The following is a 27417-nucleotide window of genomic DNA, read 5'->3' on the forward strand; positions in this document are numbered from 1 at the left end:
CCCCCAACCATACACACACACACACACATGTGCCGACCTCAATGTCTCCATATGCTGGACAAAAGAATGTGTCAAATTAGTGGTGTTCACTGGTTGATCTCTTCACTGCATTTAAATCAGCAGTGCCAGGCTTGGTACGTCCTGTGCAGCAGACCAGAGCTTGAGTGTAAGGGAACAGCAGCAGGAGTGCAAGAGGACTAAAGTTAAAATATGTTTTGTTTAACGACACCTCTAGAGCACATTGATTTATTAATCATCGGCTATTGGATGTCAAACATTTGGTAATTTTGACATAGTCTTAGAGAGGAAACCAGCTACATTTTTCCATTAGTAGCAAGGGATCTTTTATATACACCATCCCAGAGGATAGCACATACTACGGCCTTTGATATACCAATTGTGGTGCACTGGCTGGAACAAGAAATAATCCACCGATAGGGATCGATTCTAAGCCAACAGCATATCAGGAGAGCACTTTACCTATGGGCTACATCCCGCAAGAGGACCAGAGTGTGAGCGCAACAGGACCAGAGTGTGAGCGCAACAGGATCAGAGTGTGGGGGCAACACAATCAGAGTTTGAGCATGATCGCAACAGAATGAGTTTGAGCACTACAGGACCACAGTGTGAGCGCAACTGGACTACAGGGTATGCATGAGCACAAGAGAACCAGAAGTGAACAACAAAGAACCGGAGTATGACCACAAGAGAACCTCTGTAAGTTCAACATAACCAGAGCGTGAGCGCAAGAAGAGTCAAAACTTCAGTCACTACAAGCATGAGCCTCACACACTCACTACACAATTCCATCATTCAAATGTCTCCCAATGACTACTATGATACTGTGACCTGATGGTCTCCATCAAAACGTTTTGAAATCACGAGGTCTTTTTTCACAACTACATGTCTTGACTCTCGTCCTGGGGCTCTCGTTACTGTTTTAGCTACCACTTGTTCTTGTTCGGTGTACTCTGTTGCTTTCTCAGTCTCCTGTGACAATTTTTGCACAACTACACTTTCTGATTTTCCTTCAGTTTCTTTCACTTGTTTTTGTAACAATTTTCCCATATTCTCGGATTCCTCTTTAGAATCATCTTTGTCCGTTTCTTCAATTTCTGTTACTGCACATTCCATTTCACTATTGTCACATTTCATTTCTGTTTTTGTAACTTTCATTTCACTTTTTGCACATTCCATTTCTGTTTTTGCACCTTCCAAACCGATTTTTGCACATTCCATTTCTGTTTCTTTACCTGTAATATTGATATCCACAATTTGCCTCTCTTTTTTCACTCCATTTTTTCGTAACCCTCTTTCTCCATCACCGTCCACATCTGCTGCTACTTCTTCTCTTTGTTTTTCCTTCAACACATCATCATCATCTTCAGTTTGTTCATCCTCATCTTCTTCATCTAACTCCTCTTCACTGGACTCATTAGAAGCTTCACCCTCGAGTTTTTGTCGATTTTTCCAGGCGTGCAGGAAGACATGAAGCCGCAGACTTCCACCATCTTTGAAACGTTTCGGACACTCATCGCACTTGAATGACTTCTTTCCACTGTGGTTTCGCTCTATGTGTCGCTTGAGCGTCCACTTGCGGCCAAATGCCTGAGAGCACACTTCACACTTGAAGAGTTTGATGCCGGTGTGGACCAGCATGTGCTCGTCCAGGTGAGCAGTCCGCCGGAAGTCTTTCAGGCAGATGTCACACTTGTACGGTTTCTCTCCGGTGTGTATCATCAAGTGTCTCTCCAGGGCAGCACTTTCCGTGAAGTATTTAGAACACTCAAAGCACTTGAATGGCGTTTCTCCGCCATGCAGCAGCATGTGTCTCTTCAAACTGCCTTTTGTCGTAAAGCTTTTTGAGCATTCCTCACAGGTGAAGGTCTTCCTTGGCTTGTAGTCGAAATAGTTATCCATTTTAAGAATGGGATAATGCTGCTCGGTGATGCCTGCTATGAAACAAACTGATTTTTCCATTTATTATTCACCATAACTAGTATCCTTTGCATAAAAACTGTTACACTTGAAGCTGGACTGCTGAAGAACAGAACAGCAAACAGAAATGCAAGGGTTACATGTAGCTTTCACTCTTGAAAAGATCTTTATTTGTAGAATGGACGATATTTTTTTGACGTCTCGTATAAATATAAGTGTGTCTTCAACTTATCGTACATTTACCATCATGCTTTAGTAAAAACACCAAATCAAATCTTCAATATGGACTGTTAGATGAATGATGTGAGTGTACACTTTTGAAGTTAAGCATTTTCTGTTAAAAGGATTCTCTTCTCATGTAAAGGGTTTTCTTTTAAAACTATCCATTGTTAGAATGGACAATGCTCAGTTCATTATCAGAATGGATGCTGAAAGCCAAATCTTTGTTCAACTGGAAAGGGCAGTAGTCAATTCATATGGCATCTGAAAAAGACAAGAACAAGAATTTTTTAACTTTACAATATCCCACATAGTCTGATTCAGAAGACATTGTGTAAACTAATTTTAAAATGTTTCCCATTTTAGTAAAGCCTGTTTATGTCTTACACACGTGTAACTATCAGTGTTTCTGCCAGAAAGAAATTTGTGGGTATGAATGAATGAATGAATGTTGAACGACACCCCAGCACGAAAAATACATCGGCTATTGGGTGTCAAACTATGGTAAAGGCAAACAGTAAGTGATGATCAACATCAATATAAAAATTCAACAGTTAAATAAAAACACAGTGTAAAGGACTGTGTAAAAATACAAATATCACAGATAGATACTGACTTTTACTCAAAATACCAATTTGTGCTGTATTAGCCATTCTCAAAGAGAATGTTACACCCCTGCACCACGGTGAGGTTACAGCATGCGCAGGGGAAATTTGTGGGTATGGCACTATGGAATTGAATATTTACAATGTGTGTGCTGAATGCAACCACAGTCGACAGAAAGAAAATGGGTTAATTTTAGGGTTAGGGATAAGAAACCCTGACTATATATATTTACACTGCTTAAGCACCTGCGTTTTAAGAAAAACAGTCTTTGTAACTTCAGCCGAATTATGTTTTGGTAACATTACTACCGGAATAATCGTTTAGCTGTTTCAGCAGATGGGCACAGTAAGTGACTTAAAGATGGCAGCATTCTCAGAAGAGGAAACATTTTGTTCAGCATCACATTGTTTTAGAACCAGCCTTAGTGACGCAGTATTTAAGCCATCGGACTACAGGCTGGTAGGTACAGGATTCGCAGCCCGGTAACGGCTCCAACCCAGAGCGAGTTCTTAAGACTTAAGGGTTCAGTGGGTAGGTGTAAGACAACTACATCCTCTTCTCTCTAACCAACTGTCCTGGACAGACAGCCCAGATAGCTGAGGTGTGTGTCCAGGACAGCGTGCTTGAACCTTAATTAGATATAAGTACGAAAATAAGTTGAAATGAAATGAATTGTTTTAGAGATTGCTACACACTTTTGAAACATTAAGCAGTAGTTGCTAATCAATTTTCAATTGACTGGAAATATCGCTAATAAACATTTTGAAAACTAAATATTCCCTGCAGAAGTGTTATTCATTTATTTATTTATTAGTAATTTTTAAATTATACATTAGCCATGAAATGTATTACATGTAGAAGGCCTAATTGTAAAGAGCGGAAGTAAACTGCTGAGTCATCACAAACTACAAGCAAAGTGGTGACCTATCACTATCTGTAACAGTAATCTCTCTGTCACAAAGCAGTAATCTTTCTGTGTATTATGTTGTCTAAAGAATGTGTCAGTATGTTAGGTTTTACACCAATCGCTCATTTTTATAAAAAGTAGCTGCAACATTTTCTCTTTGGATAATAAAAGTTTTTTAGTTTTTTTTAAATTAACCACTTTTTAATAATTTTCAAGGACATTATTCACATATTATTTGAAAATTGGATAAAACAAAACTTGTTCCAGTCTGAGCCCTGCACCTCAACAGTGTTTATAACTCTCTCATGTTCATATATACATATTATGTATCATACCTACAGTTAAAGGCACACACCCTAGTTTTATAACTCACTCATGTTCATATATACATATTATGTATCATACCTACAGTTAAAGGCACACACCCTAGTTTTATAACTCACTCATGTTCATATATACATATTATGTATCATACCTACAGTTAAAGGCACACACCCTAGTTTTATCCCGTAAAAAAAAAAGGGATACTAAGTTTAGCTAATCTACAAACCTGTAACGCATTTGGATAAAGTTACAATAGAAAGAAAGAAAGAAATGTTTTATTTAACGATGCACTCAACACATTTTATTTACAGTTATATGGCATCAGACATATGGTTAAGGACCACACAGATTTTGAGAGGAAACCCGCTGTCGCCACTTCATGGGCTACTCTTTCCGATTAGCAGCAATGGATCTTTTATTTGTACTTCCCACAGGCAGGATAGCACAAACCATGGCCTTTGTTGAACCAGTTATGGATCACTGGTCGGTGCAAGTGGTTTACACCTACCCATTGAGCCTTGCGGAGCACTCACTCAGGGTTTGGAGTCAGTATCTGGATTAAAAAAACCATGCCTCAACTGGGATCCGAACCCAGCACCTACCAGCCTGTAGATCAATGGCCTAACTACAATGCCACCGAGGCCGGTAAGTTACAATAGAGTGAAAGAAAAGTCTGTGATGTTTTTGGTATTAGAAACACTGGGATGACCAGAAACACTTCGGTTCTACGGAAATAGATAAGCTAAAGAATAAAATATAAGTAATGTTTGATTTCAGTGATCATAAACAGCTCTAATAGTGAAAAATATGCTTTACTGTTTAAAAACTAGGGTCTGTCCCTTTAAGCAAAGCTAACGTTTGTTTTGTTTTAAAACGACACCACTAGAGCACATTGATTTATTAATCATCGGCTATTGGATGTCAAACATTTGGTAATTTCGACATATAGCTTCAGAGTGAAAACCCACTACATTTTACAATTAGTAGCAAAGGACCTTTTAGACATGCACCATCCCATAGACAGGATAGCATATACCACGGCCTTTAGCATACCAGTCGTGGTGCACTGGCCGAAACGAGAAATAGCCCAATGGGACCACTGATGGGGATCGATCCCAGACAGATTGCACATCATGTAAGCAAGCATAATATAGATGTACAAGAATGAACACAGCTGCAAGTTTTATATCAAATGAAAGCCAATGCAACACTGTTGGCATATAAAAACACTGTATATATATATTTTTTTTTTTTCTGACGACACCACCAGAGCACACTGATTAATAATTATCGGCTATTGGATATATAGAGGTTATTACCAGAGTGTTTTTCGTTATCGTCAATATCATATATTAGGAATAAAAATTGTATTATGCGAGCCTCTGGCGAGCATAATACATTATTTTTATTCCTAATATATGATACTGACGATACCGAAATACACGAGGGTAATAATCTCTTTATCATATAAGCTCAAGCTTAATACGTGTTTTTGTAAACTGTACACGCAACGTTAATTCCAGTCTGCCATTACTAGATATTCAAATGACGTAAGAATATGTGGCGGTGTATTTTTGAATGGAAATGACGTCAAACTCAAATGACGTCATTTTGGATGTCCATACATCAAAATAAAGTTATGCCTAACGTTTTTTGTTTTCTGAATGCTGGACAGCTTTCAGTGTCAAATTGCCATTGAAATGTTTTTATTTGATGACTATGAATGCATAAGTCAATCATGGAGTGCCACCCAAGTACGTTTGCTTAAATGTCAATAAACTTAGTGTCGAGACCTCGACTAATTTACATCTAATTTGCAAAGTTATCAAATTCTTAAAGTATGTGATCTAACAAATATCACATACTTTGATTGCACTGAAAATGTAAGATATTATATGATAAAGAACATTACGTAATTCTGACTCGTAGTCATCAGAGGAAACCCACTACATTTTTTTCCATTAGCAGCAAGGGATCTTTTATATGCACATTCCCACAGACAGGAATGCACATACCACTGGCTTTGACTAGTTGTGGTGCACTGGTTGGAATGAGAAAAAAAAGCAATCAGTTGAACGGATCCACTGAGGTGGTTTAATCCTGCGATGCATGCATCTCAGGCGAGCACTCAACCGACTGAGCTAAATCCTGCCCACAAATACTGTATTTAGGTACACATGTACATCTTTTATTTAATTCTTTGACCTTAATTTAACATCTAATATCCAATGAAGGTTCATCCACACTGTTCTGGGCACACACCTCAACAATCAGGGCTATCTGTCCTGGACAGTGTGTTAGTTAGAGAAAGAAAGAAATGTTTTATTTAACGACGCACTCAACACATATTATTTACTGTTACATGACGTCAGACATATGGTTAAGGACCACACAGGTATTGAGAGGAAAGTCGATGTCGCCACTTCATGGGCTACTCTTTTCAATTAGCAGGAAGGGATATTTTATATATACCATCCCACAGACAGGGTAGTACATGCAAGTCATGGTGCACTGGCTGGAACGAGAAATAGCCCAATGGGCCCACCGACGGGGATATTTCTCGTTATAGCCAGTGCAACACAACTGGTATATAAAAGACCTATTTGTGTGATGCTGCATATAAAAGATCTCTTGCTACTAATGGGAAATGTAGCAGATTTCCTCTCAAAGACTATACGTTAAAATTACCAAAAGTTTAACAATAACATCCAATATCCAATGATTAATAAAACCAGTGGTATTGTTAAATAAAATGGACCTTAATTTTATAAAATTAATAAACTCTAACGCCGAAAAAATATTTGTTGGGGTTGGGGGGGGGGGGGGGGGGGGGGGGGGGGGGGGGGGGGGGGGGTAGAGTAACAGGTTGTTTGGCCCTTAGTACTAGATTGACCACGTCGTTTCGACCAGGGTCTATTCATACCACCAACAGAGTCGTTTCACACCCATGTAGGGTCAATTTGCGCTAATTTTTATTTTGTTAATAAAAACATTTATTCATCCTATATCAAAACCGGCCTCGGTGGCGTCGTGGTAGGCCATCGGTCTACAGGCTGGTAGGTACTGGGTTCGGATCCCAGTCGAGACATGGGATTTTTAATCCAGATACCGACTCCAAACCCTGAGTGAGTGCTCCGCAAGGCTCAATGGGTAGGTGTAAACCACTTGCACCGACCAGTGATCCATAACTGCTTCAACAAAGGCCATGGTTTGTGCTATTCTGCTTGTGGGAAGCGCAAATAAAAGATCCCTTGCTGCTAATCGGAAGAGTAGCCCATGTAATGGCAACAGCGGGTTTCCTCTCAAAATCTGTGTGGTCCTTAACCATATGTCTGACGCCATATAACCGTAAATAAAATGTGTTGAGTGCATCGTTAAATAAAACATTTCTTTCTTTCATCCTATATCCATCATTTTACACAATAACCACAGAGTTTGGTCCAATACACGGAATGGAATTATTTTTTAAGCTTATTATTGTTCAGTGGTTTATATATATAAACAAAAAAAAGAAGATAAAAAATAATTAATTTAAGTTAAAAAAAATTTGAGTTAGTTGTAAAAATCAATTAGTTGGTTTACTGTAGAATCACCACGGATAAAACCAGACTGAAAGCAGGGCTTCTAGATTATGGTAGCCCCACTCCCATAGCTAGTGATATTTAGTGTTGGGCTAGTAAATTACTACTGTAACTAGCCCAATGGCAAGTTGAAAAAACCCGTGTCAAATTCTGCATTTAAGTCTTATTTTGTAAATATGAATATCCTGCCCCCTCTTCCCAGCCCCAATCTAAGAGTAAGAGGTTTTAAGCTCTGTCTCCCTCTTTAGGTGACATATCTGATTATTACTATTAGTAAACTTGTATTTATTTAAAGTAGGGCTAGTGAATTTTTAATCATGGCTAGTAAATGTTTAAAATCACTGATCCCATGGCTAGTGGATATTTATAAAATTCTAGAAGCCCTGCTGAAAGTGAGTGATTACATTATTAGCAGTAAAAAAAATAAACGTGTGTATGAAGACACATTTTTTTAAATACCTTCGATATGTTGCTTAATAGAGATATCGGTCTACAATTATTGTTTATATCATGAATACTACCTTTTTTATGGATTGGTGTAACACTAGCTTTTTTGCAAAGGGTTAGGAAGTACGAGGTTGATAATGATAAATTGAAAAGAAGTTCTTTAGACAATATCGTAAGCAGTTTATTACTAATAAGATCAGGGCTGTTTGATTTTGAAGTGTCAAGGGAATTTAAAATGTCTTCGATTTTTTTCTTATTTTCAGAACCTGTACAAGTCTACAGATAATGTGGAGGCAGGGGGCGCGAATCGACCCATTTTTAGGGCAAAACGACTCAGTACGAATAAGATTTAGAATAAACCAACTCTGGGTGAACAAGACTAACCCTATGAACCTCAGAAGCCGATTGTCTGGCTTGACATCATTTGATGTATACCCTAGAAGCTGCTTTTCCGGCTTTCCCGTGGTCTTGTTTGTAAACAAACTGTTTGGCAATCATTCAGTGTTATTTTCGACTAATCAGAATTTGTTTTACAGCATAGGTATTAGCGGAAGTTGTCTGCCAGTGTGAATGTAAATTTTCAGAAGTTTTTTGGCGTTTTTAAGTTTATTTTTTTCACAAATATGAACCGTGGGCGTGTCAGCGCTGAAGAAGCACTAATTAAAGTTAATAATGTCCAACAATGAAGGTCAGCTCGATAATGACACATATGGCAAAGAAAATGAAAACAAAATAATTTCTGAAATTTCTGATGAGAGCCCAGGGTGGAGGGAATTAAAACAAATATTGTTTAGGGTTCAAAGGGCTACATGTAAGGGCGAAACAACTCAGGTTTTGAAATGGTTTTAGGGTGAAACGACCCCGATTCGGTTGGGGGAATAGGAAAGTCTAGTGCACGGGGCATGTTATGTCAATATTTTTCTTAATGTGCACGGCGAGTTGCACTTCCCTCTATGTAGTATATTTAAAATGGCAGGGGACTTTTGACGGTTGTCGTTGGAAGATTTATTTTTTTAATATCGACACAAGTATTTCAATTGAGATTTAGTTAGTATGGTAGGTTATACATTTTTGGTTTGTGTGTCCATTTGTTGCACTATTTCGGTTGAGAAATGTTTGAAACATGGTACCACAAGTTTTGAATACCAGCTACATATAGACAATATAACAAGGTTCGGATGTAGAAGAACTACACATTCTACGTCCCTTGACCTTTCCGACTAGGGGCACCTTGTTTGCCGTGAGGTGCAACCCGTGAAGATGGACGATAGGATCCTGGGCCCCGTTCCACGAAGTGATCGTAGCCCTAAGATTACCTTAAGCGCATAGCTACCCTATACACTTAAGTTGATCTTAGGGTAAGATTGCTTCGTGGAACGGGGCCCTGGTGATTTTATGTCAGTAATGAAAGTTTTGCCAACAAGATTATCATTATAACAAATTAACAATAACAGGCTGCATTTTCAATTTTACTTTACAAATAAAAATGACAGTTTTACAATGTTACGTAACATAAAAGCGTCTGGTAACTGCAGAAGGGCACTTTAACACTTACAATGTTTGAACAATAAATTAATAAACAATCATTACAATGTTGTAACTTAGGCCTACGATTTAAGATTTACACAATTGCGGGTTTTGTTAGTCCTCATAAAAAAATATTATTGACGTAAACAAAAGCTCTGTACTCAAAGTATCTACGCCAAAATGCCTACCTAATAAAGGTGTACCTCTTTCGAGCATGCCGGACCAGAATTGAAACTACAAAATGGAAATATAAAACATAAACAACCAAACGCCAGCCATAAAAAATAATCTTTTGTCTGAATGTACTTAATTTCTGCCTAGTAGGCAGAGCACCAATGATTTTGGAGACTCCTTATATTTTGCTGGCTGGTTATTAGATCGAATATTTCTGTCTCTGTAAAGCTTTATTTCATGTTTTATATTTAGTTTTTAAGGAGTTGCTTCTTGTATAATTGACCTCCTACCTAATGACATTGTCAATTGTTAAATATTGTTTCTAGTATATAAATTATAATTGTGCTAGGATATTGTAACCATTATAACATGTATTGGTTTTTTTCTTTTCTTGATGTTGATAGTATTGCTCATGTCTGTATAATTCATATACAGAAATAAATGATTGAATTGAAATTGAAATCGAACTGATATATCAACCTCCAGGGTCGTACTAAGAGGATAGCTGTAGCAACTATTTAGAGCACTTTAATATAGCAGGGCCGTAGCTAGCATGGGAAAACATTCGGAAAGCATTATAGAAACTTAAAGAAAAGAGTTTTAGACTATTAACTACTCAGTTGCCCCCCCCCCCCCCCCCCCCCCAACAAAATATCCTAGCTACGGGCCTGTATAGTGTGTTCCTCAGCTAAACAAACACTTCAAAACCACACACACACACACACACATACACACACCTACCTTTTTTGTAGGGTACCAGATGTTTCGCCCCCAAATCAGTTCGTCCCATGTCAGTTCGCCCCCAGTTTAACCAGTTCGCCCCAAGTGTCAATTTACCCCCAAAGTATTTGTCCGTTCGCGTGTGTTTGTGTGTGTGGAGGGGGGGCACATTTTAAAGAAGATCTTCACATGTGTTTATAATAAACACATCTGTATATATACATATACATGTATATAGTTTTAAACAATTCAAATTATGCTTTAAATAAGGTATTGTCTTCGTCGGTGGACCCATTCTGTGAGTGTTTGCCTATCCAACAAGTACCCCACGACCGGTATACTAGTGGTGTACTAATACATCGAACTATCGAAATGTTGCGATAGTCAGTACCTCGATAGAAATGCATCGATAGTTAATTCAACTATCGATAAAACTATGGCAATTGTTTTCTCAACTATCGATAGTTTCGATAGTATGTATAGTCATGGGCGTACATAGGATTTTGAAAAGGGGGGTTCCAAAATAGATTGAAGAGATATTGGGCATATATTTCTATGTTGTGTAAATATAATAATGTTAGATATCAATGACAGATATATTAAATTATAAAAAAAGCGATTTCAGGGGGGGGGGGGTTCGGTCGAACCCATCGAACCCCCCCCCCCCCCCCCCCATGTACGCCCATGATAGTGAAAAATGATCTACGACTATCCTGAGTACTCTGACGGTAAGAAAGCTAGACCAGGTCAAGCCAGGTCAGAGTGTTTAACGTGCACATTCAGAGCAAGCTGTTGTAGCGCACGCCTGTCCTGGGCACAGGTACCGACCGAGGCCGGCTCCTCCGTCCAGGACAGAAAAGCTACACCGTCGGAGACCAGTCTATATCAATATTGCGAAATATCTGCATACCAAAAGGGTTGGATCTAAAGCCCTAGGTTCTTCTGTTTATAATTTGGTGTTTATAAGTCTTGGTAGTACCAAACGGTAGTCAAGGATTCCAGCTCTAATACAACAGCAATCCTATGTTTGACGTTAAATTATGCCTTAACATCGATAATTTTCAAGCTCCCTGATAAAAAAACAAAACATATTAATCACTAATACACACAATACATGAAGAAACCCGACAGCACCCCCTTTCAATAATGTTCCGGTTAAATACACATTTCTTTTTGTATTTAAGAATTCACAATACTATTGCAATAGTACTATCACTATTGCAATAGTATTTTAACTATCGCAATTCTATTGCAATAGATAGACTGACGGCAATAGTCACCTCTACGGTATACCAACGGTCATGGTATGTGCTGTTGCTTATGTAGTAATTATAGTTATGTCATGTCACAATTTTATGTAGAGTAGGACAAATCAACATGTTCGCCTTCGAGTCCTACGGGACTGTAAGGGCGGATGCATATTGTTGTTGTGGGTGTGTTTTTAGTGTGTTTTTGTTGTTGTTTTGTTGTTGGGGTTTTTGGTGGTTTTTTGGTGTGTGTTTTTGTTGTTGTTGTTGTTTTTGTTGGGTTTTTTTTTTTTTTTTTTTTTTTTTTTTGGGGGGGGGGGGGGGGGGGTAAACAGGGACGGGGTACAACGTTTGAAAAGGGCACGTACAGTATTCAGGCAGTGGAACCTATAATATTCAAAAGTAGGCATACAGGTTGATTTGGGTTGTGGGGTTTTTGTGGGTTTTGTTGTTGTTGTTGTGGGGGGTTTTTTGGGGGGGGTCATTTTCGTTTTTCCTTTTTTTTTTTCTTTTTTTTTTTTTTCCTTTTCTTTTTTCCTTTATTGCGCCAGATCAATATGACAATGTCAGTGATGGAGAGCCTTGAATCATTGACGTACACAGTGTTTGTAACATACTCATATACATACATATCCATATACTTATACATACACATACACATACACATACACATACACATACACATACACATACATAAACATATTGTCATAGACATGTACGCATATATTTTTAGCGATTTAAATGTACCAAATTATTTGGTACTCGTGTCTGCTCTGAGAAACAAAAGGAGGAGGAAGAAAGAAAATGCAGACAAATAAATTAATGAATAAATGAATGAGAGGAATTTGGTGCTGTTGTTTTGTTTTTGTTTGGATGGGGTTTTGGGGGGCTTGTGGTTTTTGTGTGGTTGTTGGGTGTTTGTTTTTGTTGTTGTTGTTTGTTTTTGTTGTTTTTTGTGCTTTTTGTGTGTGGTTTTTTTATGGAGTTTTTTGTGTGTTTTGGGGGGCTGGGGGGGGGGGGGGGGGGATGGAGTAGAAATATCAGTAAGAAAAATTAGTACAATTAGAAGACAGACGTTTTTCTGAATTTGTGTATTTTGTTTTCCTTTTTTCAAATACAAATATCAAGCCACTTGCCCCAGTAGTCATTAAATTGTTCATACTCGCAATTTTTTAAATAAATGTATTTCTCTATTTCAAATTTCCTTTTTAAAATACGTAGGCCTACAGTTAACATGCGTTATATATTATGGTCATTAAAAATAAGAAGTTTGTTTTTATTTAACGACATCACTAGAGCACAGATTTATTAATCATCGGCTATTGGATGTCAAACATTTGTTGATTCTGACAAGTAGTCATCAGAGGAAACCCGCTACATTTTTCCTAATACATCAAGAGATATTTTATATGTACCATCCCACAGACAGGATAGCACATACCACGGCCTTTGATATACTAGTCGTGGCGCACTGGCTGGAACGAGAAATAACCCAAAAGGGCCCACCGACGGGGATCAGTCCAAGCCCGACCACTATCAAAGAAAGAAAGAAATGTTTTATTTAACGACGCACTCAACACATTTTATTTACGGTTATATGGCGTCAGACATATGGTTAAGGACCACACAGATTTTGAGAGGAAACCCGCTGTCGCCACTACATGGGCTACTCTTTCCAATTAGCAGCAAGGGATCTTTTATTTGCGCTTCCCACAGGCAGGATAGCACAAACCATGGCCTTTGTTGAACCAGTTATGGATCACTGGTCGGTGCAAGTGGTTTACACCTACCCATTGAGCCTTGCGGAGCACTCACTCAGGGTTTGGAGTCGGTATCTGTATTAAAAATCCCATGCTGGGATCCGAATCCAGTACCTACCAGCCTGTAGACCGATGGCCTACCCACGACGCCACCGAGGCCGGTCCGACCGCTACCAAGCGAAAGCTTTACCACTGGGCTACGTCCCGCCCTCATTAAAAATAAGTACACAGATGTAAATCCATTGTATTCATACGCTACACACTGGATTTGTCGGTGCTCTTCGAATACACTTCCCCTGGATCTGCGCCTGCGATGATTAAAATATCAGTGTGCTGTAATGGTTGTCACTAGTTTTAAACATTATGTGGCATAAATATGCTTAGAGGCTAGCTATAGGTGGTATTATACCAAATAAAATCCTATAGGCTACCATTCCATGTTAACGTGTGTGTTTAAAAACTCTATATATATATGCAATATTATATCAACCAACTATGACCCATAAATATCAGTAGTACAACCCCTACCTCAAAGTATTAACTGAAGAAAATGGTACCTTGTATGGCTCATTTTCGACATAACCAGATGTTTTTACAACACCCCTAGTTTCAGAAAGAATTTGAGTCCTTTTTTTTTCTTTTTTCTTTTTTTCACAGGTACCCAATAGGCCTACATGTTTTAAGCACAAGGCTTGACACAGTGGTACTAGATGAAATAAAATTGAATACATATTTTGTCCAGAAGAAATTAAATCTTTGTACAACAAACACAGTCACATTTATCACCAATGGCAGGACTTGTGGTATTAACTGCTCTATCAAAAATCAGGTGCACCTCGAACTTTGACCCAGCCGGAAGTTATTTGATTTAGTATTCGCTGTAACCATGCCGCGTAACGTAAGAAGTGGCGACAACGGGTTTTCTCTCCAATTATTTATGAGGTCCTTAACCATATGTCCATACATAACTATAGTTCTTCCAACAGGTAACGCCCTTTTTCATATCATGGAATTTATTACAAGTTATTTATTTCTGAACCGAATGTTTTCTAAATTGCACACAAAAATAGTTGGGGGTTTTTGGTGGGGGGGTGGCGGGGGGTGTTTCGAAAACACGTTTACCTTAATTCTTACCAAACTGAAATTATTAAGAAAAACACCACATTCTTGTAGGAGGATGGGATGGACTATAGTATAGTCCGATACATCTGCCATGACGGCATATGTATCAGACTACATACAACTAAATAAAATGTGCTGAGTACGTTCTTTCATTAGAAAATGTTAACATTATCACCACTGGAATTTAGTTTGATGTTAGGAAACCTACTGAAATTGTCAATACAATGATGAATACGGCAATAATGTGCAAGTCACGAGTGATTCAAATAAACCGTGCGGATCAAATATCCGAGACGTCTGCGCCGATTTGACCTGACTGTCACTCGTCTATAACCATCGACAGGACAGGTGGGCTGTTTTAATTTTTTATGTTTCGTCTTTATAACATTGCAAAAAAACATTCTTCTTTTTAGGTCATCAGGTAATAATGTTAAGAAAACTTTGTGCATTAGGCTATTCCTGCAGTCAATACCGAAACTAGTTTATTACAGGAAGTTTTGGACTGTTTAACTCCGAAACTCGGCCAAGTTTGGTGTTGCCATAGAGTATTTTTACATTTCCTACAGGGTTCATACCACCAAATAAAATTCCATAGAAGACAATATTAAAGGGACATTCCTGAGTTTGCAGCATTGTAAGATGTTTCCGACTAATAAAATATTTCTACGATTAAACTTACATGTTAAATATATTTTCTTGTTTAGAATATCAGTGTCTGTATATTCAATGTGATTCTGATCGTCTTAATATTTGTAAGAAGCCCAAACTGGATTTCGTCTTCAAATAATTTCGTACGTACGAAAAAATATATTTTAGGAAATAAAACGAAATTTCACCCAATACAAATATTAGAACGATCAGAAACATATTTAATATACAGCCACTAATATTTTATGCAGGAAAATATATTTGATATTTAATTACAATCGTTAAAAAGTCTCTGTTAGTCGATAACATCTTAAACATTGCAGCAAACTCAGGAATGTCCCTTTAACATATGTGGCTAAAAGTGCTACACTCACCGTTTTGATCAACATATTCACCATGGGTATAAATACTACAGTCTACAGCCAGTCACTAATAAAATAATTTATAAAACAATTTGTAAAAGTAAAAGTAAAGTTTGTTTTATTTAACGACGCCACTAGAGCACATTGATTTTTTATCTTATCATCGGCTATTGGACGTCAAACATATGGTCATTCTGACACTTCAGTCCGTTGGCTTAACCACTTCGCCACCGAGGCTGGTAAAACAATTTGTAGGTTAAGCTGTTATATAATTTTTATAAAGAAATGAAACACTATACAAATTAAACCCTGAGATGTGTATGCTATTAAAAAAAAAGTTAGAAACTGCCCCGCCCCCCCCGGAGGATACGACCCTGGTAGCTGACACATGGATATTATTAAGCGTACGAGACCGGGTTCAGGCGGGGGGCGGGGGAGGGGGGGGGGCTAAAAATGCGTAGTGATTCGTTTGCAACCCTATATAGCTATTTGGCAGTAATGTTAATATGAATAAATGTTAATCAGATTTGAGCATTTTCGTTTAATTCGGACAAAAGCCAGTCTACACACCCCCCCCCCCCCCCCTTTACAAAAATCGGAGCCCGTACACCTATGTGAATACTAGTTCAAATAAAATATAGGCTACATGAATAATATTATACTGGCTGAAACGACACTTTATCATTACATGACAGGTCTTGTACATTTGGTAGTATTATTTGAGCTATTAAAAGTTCAACTTTGACCCAGTGAGCTGCTATTTGTTGGTATACATGTTACATTTAACAACACCGCTTAGCCGATGATTAAGAAATCAATGTGCTTTAGTGGTACTAGAGCATATTGTTTTCTTAATTGTCGGGGGTGGGGGGTGTAGCCCAGTGGTAAAGCATTCGCTTGATGCGTGGCCGGTTTAAAATCGATCCCCGTCGGTGGACCCATTGGGCTATTTCTTGTTTCAGCCAGTGCTCCACAACTGATGTAACAAAGGTTGTGGTATGTACTATTCTGTCTGTGGGATGGTGCATATAAAACATCCTTTGCTGCTAATAAAAAAAGAGTAGCCCATGAAGTGGCGACAGCGGGTTTCTTCTCTCAATATCTGTGTGGTCCTTAACCATATGTCCGACGCCATATAACCGTAAATAAAATGTGCTGAGTGCGTCGTTAAATAAAACATTTCCTTCATTCTTAATCATCGGCTATTGGATGTCAACATTTGGTAATTGTGACATACAGTCTTAGAGAGGATACCCCTATATTTTTTTATATGCAGCAACACACGGACAGGATAGCACATACAACTGCCTTTGATATACCACTGGGCACTCCTACGGGGTTCGATCCTAAACCGACAGCGCATCAGACGATTGCTTTGCCACTGAGCTACGTTTAACCCCTTGTTAGTATACATGCAGTTACAGGTGACATGTAAACTTATTTAAAGGTTCAGTGTTGGAGTATTTTAACTGAATACCGATTTTGTAGCCTTCCATTGATAGTCTCCTTAAACAGCAATTTTGCATGAACCATTTCTTTTTAAGAGTGTAAGGGGGCCGCCATTTTCAAAATCTCGTATCTCCTGATCCACTTTACAGTTTTTGACAAAGTAAAGAGCAAATTATATGTTCTGATAGCCTATCGAAAAAAAAATCATAGAAAACTTTCACAAAAATCAAAGGATCAATCAGCCAGTTATTTTCATATATGAATAATACATTAACATAAACAAACATGATATATGTATACACAGACACACACACACACACATACACACACACACACACACACACACACACACACACACACACACACACACACACACACCTGCGCAAAAGTTAAGCACCACCCAGATCAGTAGTGAATTAAAAAAATAATAACATAAACAGGCTGCCATACTTCGTTTTTATATTACCTCGTGGTATTGAACGTGCGAAAAGCACATGCATATCAGCATACATGTTAGGTGAGACCCCTGCCACCATGAAACAGACGCGGGTGGTGTTGGTGGTGGTGGTGGGGGGGGGGGGGGCTTGACATAAGCGAAAATGCAGTTTGAGGTTTACCATTACATACCGATTTAGGCGATCTGAACTGTTCTTTTTGTGTTGCAAGGTGAAGATAGGTGAAGATTGTCCGGTGCCATGAGATGGCAGGTTATAACACAGTGGTAAAGCGCGGTCGGTGGGCCCATTAGGCTATTTTTCTCTCCAGCCAGTGCATCATGACTGGTATGTCAAAAGCCGTGGTATGTGCTATCCTTTCTGTGGGATGGTGCATATAATTAGATCCCTTGCTAGTAATGGAACAATGTAGCGGGTTTCCTCTCAAAGACTATATGTCAAAATTACCAAATATTCGACATCCAGTAGCCGATGATTAACAACATTAATCAATGTGCTGTAGTGGTGTCGTTAAACAAAACAAACTTTAACAATTGAACATGAACCATACTGTCATCAGTCGATTGATTTAAAACCATGTGCAAACTAATGATTTCAAGGCCAAGATCTGGACGGCTGAGGAAAACTGATGCCCGTGAAGACCGATACCTAGTACGCCTTGCAAGACGATCCCCACTGACCAACAACAGAGTGCTAAGAACCCGATAGGGAACACACAGCAGTGTGTCCATGTCCACTGTCAGGAGGATGCTGCATGCTGCTGTGATAAAGAGTTCGGAGACCAATCAGACGTCTGCTACTCACTCCACATCACAAACAGGAGTGTCTGAGGTGGTGCAGTGCAAGAACTAACTGGAACCTGAGGACCTGAACATAGGTACACTGGTCAGATGGAAGTCAGTTCCTGCTCCACACGACGGACTGTCGAACTCGGAGTATGGAGATCTAGAGGCACGGCCTATGACCAGCGGAACATTCTGGAATTCTGGAAGAAGTTCCCTTTGGTGGAGGTTTAGTTATGGTCTGAGGGTTGATCTCCTTTGAATGTAAACTGAATCTGGTGAATGTACCTGGAACACTCAATGGGCAGAGATACCAGGATGTCATCTTGGATAGTAGTCGTTCCTCATTTTGACAACCAACCACTTGCAAGCCGCCCTGTTTTCATGGATGACGAGGGCCGACCTCATCATGCCATAACAGTACTCGACTATCTGCAGCGGCATGCAGAGACAATTGTTTGATGTCGAGTAACAGGAAACACCACACTGTATAAATTCATAACACCCACAATAAGGTGTGTTTTTCCAGACCGAATCGAATACAGGCAACATTGGCAGTTTCTTTATTTTTACAAATGCCAACGGTCATTCGCAAAATGCAAACGTCGCGAACGTCGCTAACATGTATACATATAGATACACATACAAACAAACAGACAGACAGACATTACATACATATTTAGCTTATTGTACAGGATGGGGTTTTTTGTTGTTGTTGTTGATGTTTTTTGGGGGGGGGTTCTTGGGGGGGGGGGGACGATTATTACTAATGACAAATGAGTCTGACAGAGTATTTGTTTTTACAAAATTAACTATTTTGAGAAAAAAATTCTGACAAAGGCTTCTATATAACGAAATACAGAAACTTCATAATACATAAACATAACAACCCTGTAATATTTTTTTTAATTGTTGATTGGTTCGGTTTGTTCTCGAAAATAAACGAAACCTAAACCGTTACTTGTAGAAACCGACCTCCCAGAATGGACAACTTGTAGAAACCGACCTCCCAGAATGGACAACTTGTAGAAACCTACCTCCCAGAATGGACAACTTGTAGAAACCGAGCGCCCAGAATGGACAACATCGAAAATCACCAAATGACCGAACCAACTGATGAAACGACACTTCTCGGAAATGATAAACGTAAGGCTCCCCTCCCTCTCTCTCTCTCTCTCTCTCTCTCTCTCTCTCTCTCTCTCTGTCTCGGATCCCCGTCGGTGGGCCCATGGGGCTATTTCTCGTTCCAACCAGTGCACCACGACTGGTATATCAAAGGCCGTGGTATGTACTACCCTGTCTGTGGGATGGTGCATATAAAAGATCTCTTGCCGCTAATCCAAAGGAGTAGCCCATGAAGTGGCGATAGCGGGCTTCCTCTCAATATATTTGTGGTCCTTAACCATATGTCTGGCGCCATATAACCGTAAATAAAATGTGTTGAGTGCAGTAAATGCTGTTGAATGGGGGGGGGGGGGGCGTCACATCGTCTGCCCGGCACATTGATTTATTAATCATTGGCTATTGGATGTCAAACACGGTAATTTTGACATATACAGTTTTAGAGAGGAAACCCGCTACTTTTTCCATTAATAGCAAGGGATCTTTTATATGTCCCATCCCACAGACAGGATAGCACATACTCTTTGATATGTCAGTCATGATGCGCACTGGCTGGAACGAGAAATAGCCCAATAACGGGTCCACCGACGGGGATCAATCTCAAAGCTTTTACCTTTTATTTTGCAGCGGTTTTTTACGGTGACGATATCAAAGCAGATACTACTATTAAAGGCGACAACTCGAGATGTGTTCTCATAGAACTCGTTGCCGGCCTGTTCGCACTGATGTCAGTTATCGACTTGCAGAGTACGCAGTTCTACATCTACGACCGGGTCTCGGAAACCAAGCACATGAACGCCACGGCCAAAGCCAGTGTTTGCGACATCAGTTATGAAAACTCTACGGCTGAAAAGATCGAGACTGAGATTCAAACCGAGGCGTCCACTGTTCTGATGTTTCTGATATTTGCGTCATCGTTCCCGGCCATTCTTCCTACTCTGTATTTCGGAACTTTGACGGCAAAGTATGGCCGAAAACTGGCCATAAGATGTTCTTTGATCGGCTTTCTTATCAAGAACCTCGTGCACGTTGCTGTATACTACTGGAAGTTCTCTTTGTATTACCTCGTCCTGGGAAACGCTATTGAAGGACTCCTCGGGGCGTACGGCGGGGCAATGGTTGCTATTTTTGGAATGGTGGCAGACGTGACGCCCGAAAATCACGCGCGGTCTTTTCGAATGACGACCGTCGGTGCGGTACTGAGCCTGTCGGCGTCGCTTGGCAACGGCGTCTCTGGCGTTCTTATCGAGGGCGTCGGATACGTCGTCATCGGCATCATCCTTACAGTCGTTGGAGTGATCAACGTGTTGTACGTCGAGTGTTGTCTTCCAGAAACATTTACAGCATCATCATCAGCAGCAGCAGCGTCGACGACACAGAGGGTTCCCTTTATTGAGTCTGTCAAGAGGAGCTTCACGTTCTATTTCAGAGACACTCTGGACAAGAGACGGTCGAAGATGATACTGTGTTTTCTCTCGTTCTTCCTCCTCGTCGGCTTCTTCCTGGTGAATCTCACCACACTGACTCTGTACCTGCTGAACAAGCCGTTCTGTTGGACCAAAATCCACATCACCGTGTTCGGAGCTCTGTGGCAGTTGGTCAGCTGGTCGGTCATCTTGGTGTTCACCCGAACATTGCGGCACGCTGTCGCCGACGTCGGGATGATGTTGATCGCGTGCGTGTCTGGCCTGGCGTCGCAGGTGATGATGGCGTTTGCCAGCGTTGATGGACTGGTGTATGGAGGTATGTTGTTAAGACGTAGTCGAGATTTCTGCCAGAGGGTACGAAGGAAAGAAAGAAAGAAATGTTTTATTTAACGACGCACTCAACTCATTTTATTTACGGTTATATGGCGTCAGACATATGGTTAAGGACCACAGATATATTGAGAGAGGAAACCCGCTGTCGCCACTTTATGGGCTACTCTTTTCGATTAGCAGCAAGGGATCTTTTATTTGCACCATCCCACAGTCAGGGTAGTACATACTACGGCCTTTGATATACCAGTCGTGGTGCACTGGCTGGAATGGCTTAATGGGCCCACCGACGAGGATCGATCCCAGACCGACCGCGCATCGAGCGAGCGCTTTACCACTGAGCTACGTCTCGCCCCCGAGGGTACGAAGGATAACCGTTTCTTTTGGCCTGCTATTTAAAAAATATAAACAGTTGTCCATATGTTACTTCTTGTTTTGTTGACCGGCGTCGTGGTTAGGCCATCGGTCAACAGGCTGGTAGGTACTGGGTTCGGATCCCAGTCGAGGCATGGGATTTTTAATCCAGATACCGACTCCAAACCCTGAGAGAGTGCTCCGCAAGGCTCAGTGGGTAGGTGTAAACCACTTGCACCGACTAGTGATCCATAACTGGTTCAACAAAGGCCATGGTTTGTGCTATCCTGTGGGAAGCGCAAATAAAAGATCCCTTGCTGCTAATCGGAAAGAGTAGCCCATGTAGTGGCGACAGCGGGTTTCCTCTCAAAATCTTTGTGGTCCTTAACCATATGTCTGACGCCATATAACCGTAAAATAAAATGTGTTGAGTGCGTCGTTAAATAAAACATTTCTTTCTTTCTTGTTTTGAGCGCTTGGACCTAATTCACTAAACTCTCGTAACTTTGCGATCTCGCAGTGCAATGCTAAAAGACTTGCAAAGAGGATGCTTTGTTATCTAGCAGAGCCTAAGAGAGCTTTGTGAATTAGGCCCCAGGTGTCTAACCTCGTATTAAATTTATTTCAAGTATTGAATAGCTGACCAAGACTTTTTTTGGGTTGGGGTTTTTAAAGACACCACTAGAGCACATTAATTAAATAATCATCGGCTATTGGATGTCAGAAATGTGGTAATGCTAACAAGTAGGTGGGCGGGACGTAGCCCAGTGGTAAAGCGTTTCTCGTTCCAACCAGTGCTCCACAACAGGTGTAACAAAGGCCGTGGTATGTACTATCCTGTCTGTGGGATGGTGCATATAAAAGATCTATTATATGCACTTTCCCACAGACAAGAAAGCATATTCCATGACCTTTGACCAGTTGGCGTGCACTGGTTGGAATGAGATAAAAAAAAAAAAAAAATCAGTTGAACGGATCCACTAAGGTGGTTCGATCCTGCAACGAAACCACCACAGGCGAGCGGTCAACCGACTGAGCTAAATCCCGCCCCACGAAGGGTGAAATTACGTATCCTAAAATCCTGGGAGTTTTAATGTATACTCTTTTTTTTATTTTATTTGAAAGCTTATAGTAAGAGAACTGTCATAGTACAGTCGAATCCACTTTATTGCATATCGGTTTATAGCATAAATCGGTTATTTGCATATTATTCGGCTGCATAGTTGAATAGTTTTATAAAGACAAACATCGGTTAATTGCATACGAAAACCAAAAACATCTAGAAAATTTCATCATAAAATGTTCCACAAACCTTTAATATTTTACCAGAAACAATTGTAATTGCACAGAGAATAAAGCAGAATGTTCTATGTTGATTAAAAACTAATATTAAAAGAAGAAAAAAGTAAAAGCGGTTACTAAAACAGCCGATGTACAATGTTGACGCAAGAAAACTTATCGTAGTGTACATGAAAATGCAGTGCCCAGTATCAACATATTCCAAACCCATAAGCACCTAGTTTGGGTACTTATGATTGGAGGGGTGGGGTGGGTGGGCGTGTTATTACGTACTCTCAAATTATTTTCTGTTCTGGCCGTGGTATATGCTATACTGTCTGTGGGATGGTGCGTATAAAAGATTCCTTGCTACTAATGGGGGAAAATGTAGCCTAGTGATAAAGCGCTCAGTTTATGCGTTTTCGACTTAGCATCGATCCCCGTCGTTGGACATATCGGGCTATTATTCGTTCTAGCCAGTGCACCATGACGGGTACATATCAAAGGTCGTGGTATGTCCTATCTTCTCTGTGGGATGGTTCATATAAAAAGATCCTTTGCTTATAATATAATGGAAAAATGTAGCGGGTTTCCTCTCTAAGACTGTATGTCAGAGTTACCAAATGTTGAACACCCAATAGCCAATAAAATCAATGTGTTCTAGTGGTGTCGTTAAACAAAACAAACTTTAATTTTTAACATATACCATTAGCTATATAAAATGAGACAACTTTATGGATTTTAACAGTCTACCCACATTGTTATGGGGTGCGGGGGTCTCCAAAATTACCAAATGGTTGACATCCAATAGCCGATGATTAATAAAACCAATGTGCTCTAGTGGTGACATTAAACAAAACAAATTTCAAAAATTACCAAATGGTTGACACACAATAGCCATTGATTAATAAAACCAATCTGCTCTAGTGGTGACATTATACAAAACAAATTTCAAAAATTACCAAATGGTTGACATCCAATAGCCAATGATTAATAAAACCAATCTGCTCTAGCGATGTGGTTAAAGAAAACAAATTTTAACTTTAACTTCAGACGTTTTTTATTGAGGTTTGAACATGGTGTTGCTCCAATGACTGACTGCTTCGTTTATCTATCTGTGATATGTGTATTTTGGCACAGTTCTTTACACTGTTTTAATTTAAAGGGACAAACACTACTTTCAGCCTATGAAAATGCACACTAAGTTTAGTTAAATCTACAAACCTATAACAAACTTGGATAAAGTTATAATTGTGTGAAAGATGAGTCTGTGACTTTGAAATGGTGAAATACCCTCTAAAAATAGACTAAACCTCGACTCCATAACTGTTACTTCTCAGACGCACGTGCGTTTTTAAAAATATGAGAAATGCATTATGTGATATTAAAAACACTAGGATGGCCAAAAACACTAGGATGGCTAAAAAAAACTTCGAATGTACGGAAATGGATAATCTAAACAATAAAATCTAAGTAAAGTATGATTTCATTTATCAAAAACGGCTCTAATAGTAAAAAATATGCCTTAGTGTTTAAAAACTAGGGTATGTCCCTTTAACAGTTGCATTTTTATATTAATGTTGATCGTCCCTTAATATTTGCATTTACCATAGTTTGACACCCAGTAGCCGATGTATTTTTTGTACTGGGGTGTCGTTAAACATCTAATCTATTTATTAATCTAATCTAAAAAGTTTCGTTCACTTTCAGCTGCCGCCGTTGGTGTTTTATCGCAACTGTATGCGCCCATGGCGAGGGCCATCATGTCAAAGATGGTAACTCCACTGGAACAAGGTAAAAATGTGCGGCCATTTTGTTGTTGGTTGTGGTTTTAGTTTTGAAAGAAAGACGCACTCAACACATGTTATTTACGGTTATATTGCGTCAGACATATGGTTAAGGACCACACAAATATTGATAGAGGAACCCGCTGTCACCATTTCATGGGCTACTCTTTGCGATTAGCAGTAAGGGATCTTTTATATGCACCATCCCACAGACAGGATAGTATATACCACGGCCTTTGTTACACCAGTTGTGGATCACTGGCTGGAACGAGAAATAGCCCAATGGGTCCACCGATGGGGATCGATCCTTGACCGACCGCACATCAAGCGAACGCTTTACCACTGGGCTAGGTCCCGCCTCTTATTTTTTGTTTTGGGTTTGCGTTTGGATTTGGATTTTGTTTTAGTTTGGTTTTAGTTTGTTATATGGGAAGGTATGGCATTCTTGATGATATGGGGTTTGGGGGGTCGTTGTTGTTGTTGTTGTTTTTTTGTTGTTGTTTTTTTGGGTTTTTTGTTTTTGTTTTTTTGTATGTTTTAATGGGGTTAAATCCGTGAACAATAAGGATAACTGATCATTCACATTGTAACACAATATTGTTCTCAGATATCACAGGCGTACGGGCTGCCATTTTTGTAGGTCGTCTGGCATATCTTTGCCTGAATTAAATGAAATTGCACGAATCTGGAAAACAAAAAGGGCTTATAAGACAATATATCAAAATATTTAACATCCAACAGCAGACGATGGATAAATCAATGGTTCAAGTGTTAAAGATAAAAAAAAACCTCTACTTTTAACTTACTTTCAAAGGCCGTGGTCTGTGCTATTCTGTCTGTGGGATGGTGCATATAAAAGTTTCTTGGCTATTAATTGAGAAAATGTAGCGGGTTTCCTCTTTAAGACTGTCAAAATTACAAAAAAATTGACATCCAGTAGCCTATGAATAATAAATTAATGTGCTCTAATGGTGTCTTTGAATAACACTCAACTAAACGGTTGCTAAACTATCTGATATGTTCTTTTATTGCATGGCGTCGCCTATAGACTACATACCAAAAATATCAAATGTTTAACACCCAACAGTAGACGATAAATAAACCAACGTGCTCTAGTCGTGTCGTTTAACAAAATAGAACTTTATAACTTTTGTTTTACTTTCTTTGCCCTCAGGTCCACTGTTTGCTGGTCTTGCTGTTATGGAGGTGGTTTGTATAGCCACGTTAAGCACGCTGGCCACCGTCATTTACCGTCAGACGGTGGCTATCTTCCCGGGCACCGTCTTTCTCGTGGTGGCTGCTGTTATTTTCGTAGTCATCATTTTGGTCACGTAAGTAGCCAGCTGTCGAGATTCTATCTCTTCCATAGGCCTGCACCATCAACGTTTGTTACTTTTTGTTTTACATTGTCACTTGGGATGTACCGTAGTATCAGTATATAATATATTCACGAAGCCAAGAGATCAGTGTTTTCTCCAAATATTATTATTATGTAGCACTGGCGTAGGAAGCTGGAGGGGGAGGGCAAGCGGGCATGTGCCTCTCCCACTTTGTAGCAGCAGCGATGATTTTTATATATATTTTACATGTATTTGTAAATGTGTGCGTGTGCGCGCGTGTTTGTGCCGGTGGAGGAGGGGCATCTTCCTACGTTCGTGTCTAAGTATTTGATGTACCAGTCGTGGATCATCCTATGAGTACCCATACCATTATCAAGTGTCACAATAGACCTATGTCAGACACTAAATGAATAGAACTACAAGTAGTTTAAACTGTGTTGTAAAATGAGCATTCCCCTTTCCTTTCTTGCTTGACTTATGGATGCTTTGTTTTATTTCAGAATATTGGCTTTCAAAACTAAAAAGGATACGAGAGAAAGGATGAAATAATGCTAAAAATAGCAAACTCCAGAATATCAAAAGAACAGAAAAATCTCACAAGAGTTTGGTCATGATGCGCTGAAGGATGCAAACGTCTTATTCTCCACTGATTACACACTGATCTTCCGGTGTGTGTGTATAGTACTCGAGCACCGCCATCAAGGGCGACAATTCCCAGGGCTTCCCTATTGTCAAGGCTGGAAGAAAAGTATCTCTGTTTTGCAGGACCCTGCTGCAGCACCAGAAGTTTAATTTTCAAGAGTGACGAAAACAAGTTCGCGTTTTATAGGGTCTGGTGAGACTGGATTTTGAATTGTATGACTGCTGTTGGTGACCGCCTAAGCTTGTAGTTACACTAATTCTGATACACGTGGTCTAGGCTGTTACCCACAGAGTGTAATAAAACATATTTGGAGATTAAACAAATGTGTGTGTTATGTTCTGAAAAGTAATAGGTGTAAGTGATGATCCGGGGGGTGGGGTGAAGTTGGAAGTGAGAACAGCTGCAGCAGGTAAACCCCCCCCCCCAAAAAAAAAAAAAAAAAAAAACAAAAAAAAAAAAATGGGGTAATACTATGTTTGTATCTATGTGGTAAAATCTTGATAATATTTGTATAAATACAATAAGGTTTTCAAAACGCCTGTGATGCAGATGGGTTGTCATATAACTAGTAGTATCTATAGAATATTGTTTGCATAAACGTACGAGACGGGGCGGGGAGGGGAACTACCCCCTGGTGTTGGAGAAAATTTGGACAAAAATGTTCGAGAGAGTCGGGCAAAATGAGCTAGCCTGAAACGTTTTCACCATGCATTTCCATAATTATAACCACAGTATTAGTTGTAATCCACGTACAATGCGTAATGATTCGTTTACAACCTTATATAGCTATTTGGCAGTAATACTAATATAAATAAATGTTATCCAGATTCGAGCATTTTCATTTAATTCGGGCAAAAATCAGCCTGTC

General features: G+C 39.5%; 2 protein-coding genes across 2 annotated transcripts; one reads left to right on the forward strand and one right to left on the reverse strand.

The window, feature by feature from the left end:
- Positions 1 to 319: 319 nt before the first annotated feature.
- Positions 320 to 9935, reverse strand: LOC121386742 (zinc finger protein 28-like). Its single transcript, XM_041517743.1, has 2 exons — positions 9738 to 9935; positions 320 to 2421 (listed from the first exon to the last, which is right to left on the reverse strand). The coding sequence occupies exon 2, from the start codon at positions 1978 to 1980 to the stop codon at positions 835 to 837; it is 1146 nt and encodes a 381-aa protein (XP_041373677.1). The 5' UTR covers positions 1981 to 2421; positions 9738 to 9935; the 3' UTR covers positions 320 to 834.
- Positions 9936 to 14766: 4831 nt separating this feature from the next.
- Positions 14767 to 26868, forward strand: LOC121386322 (proton-coupled folate transporter-like). The gene is made up of 6 exons (XM_041517190.1): positions 14767 to 14920; positions 19236 to 19414; positions 20018 to 21133; positions 24490 to 24573; positions 25741 to 25897; positions 26407 to 26868. The coding sequence occupies exons 2-6, from the start codon at positions 19345 to 19347 to the stop codon at positions 26453 to 26455; spliced, it is 1476 nt and encodes a 491-aa protein (XP_041373124.1). The 5' UTR covers positions 14767 to 14920; positions 19236 to 19344; the 3' UTR covers positions 26456 to 26868.
- The last annotated feature ends 549 nt before the right edge of the window (positions 26869 to 27417 follow it).

The sequence above is a fragment of the Gigantopelta aegis genome, chromosome 12 (assembly GCF_016097555.1).
Source record: "Gigantopelta aegis isolate Gae_Host chromosome 12, Gae_host_genome, whole genome shotgun sequence".
Lineage (NCBI taxonomy): Eukaryota > Metazoa > Mollusca > Gastropoda > Neomphalida > Peltospiridae > Gigantopelta > Gigantopelta aegis.

Bases quoted from the DNA above. Each gene is read 5' to 3' on its own strand.
- LOC121386322 (XM_041517190.1), top strand. From the start codon at position 19,345: ATGGACAACATCGAAAATCACCAAATGACCGAACCAACTGATGAAACG. The intron at 21,134-24,489 runs GTATGTTGTTAA...GTTCACTTTCAG, and splicing joins TGATGGACTGGTGTATGGAG to CTGCCGCCGTTGGTGTTTTA. The intron at 24,574-25,740 runs GTAAAAATGTGC...CTTTGCCCTCAG, and splicing joins GGTAACTCCACTGGAACAAG to GTCCACTGTTTGCTGGTCTT.
- LOC121386742 (XM_041517743.1), bottom strand. From the start codon at position 1,980: ATGGAAAAATCAGTTTGTTTCATAGCAGGCATCACCGAGCAGCATTAT.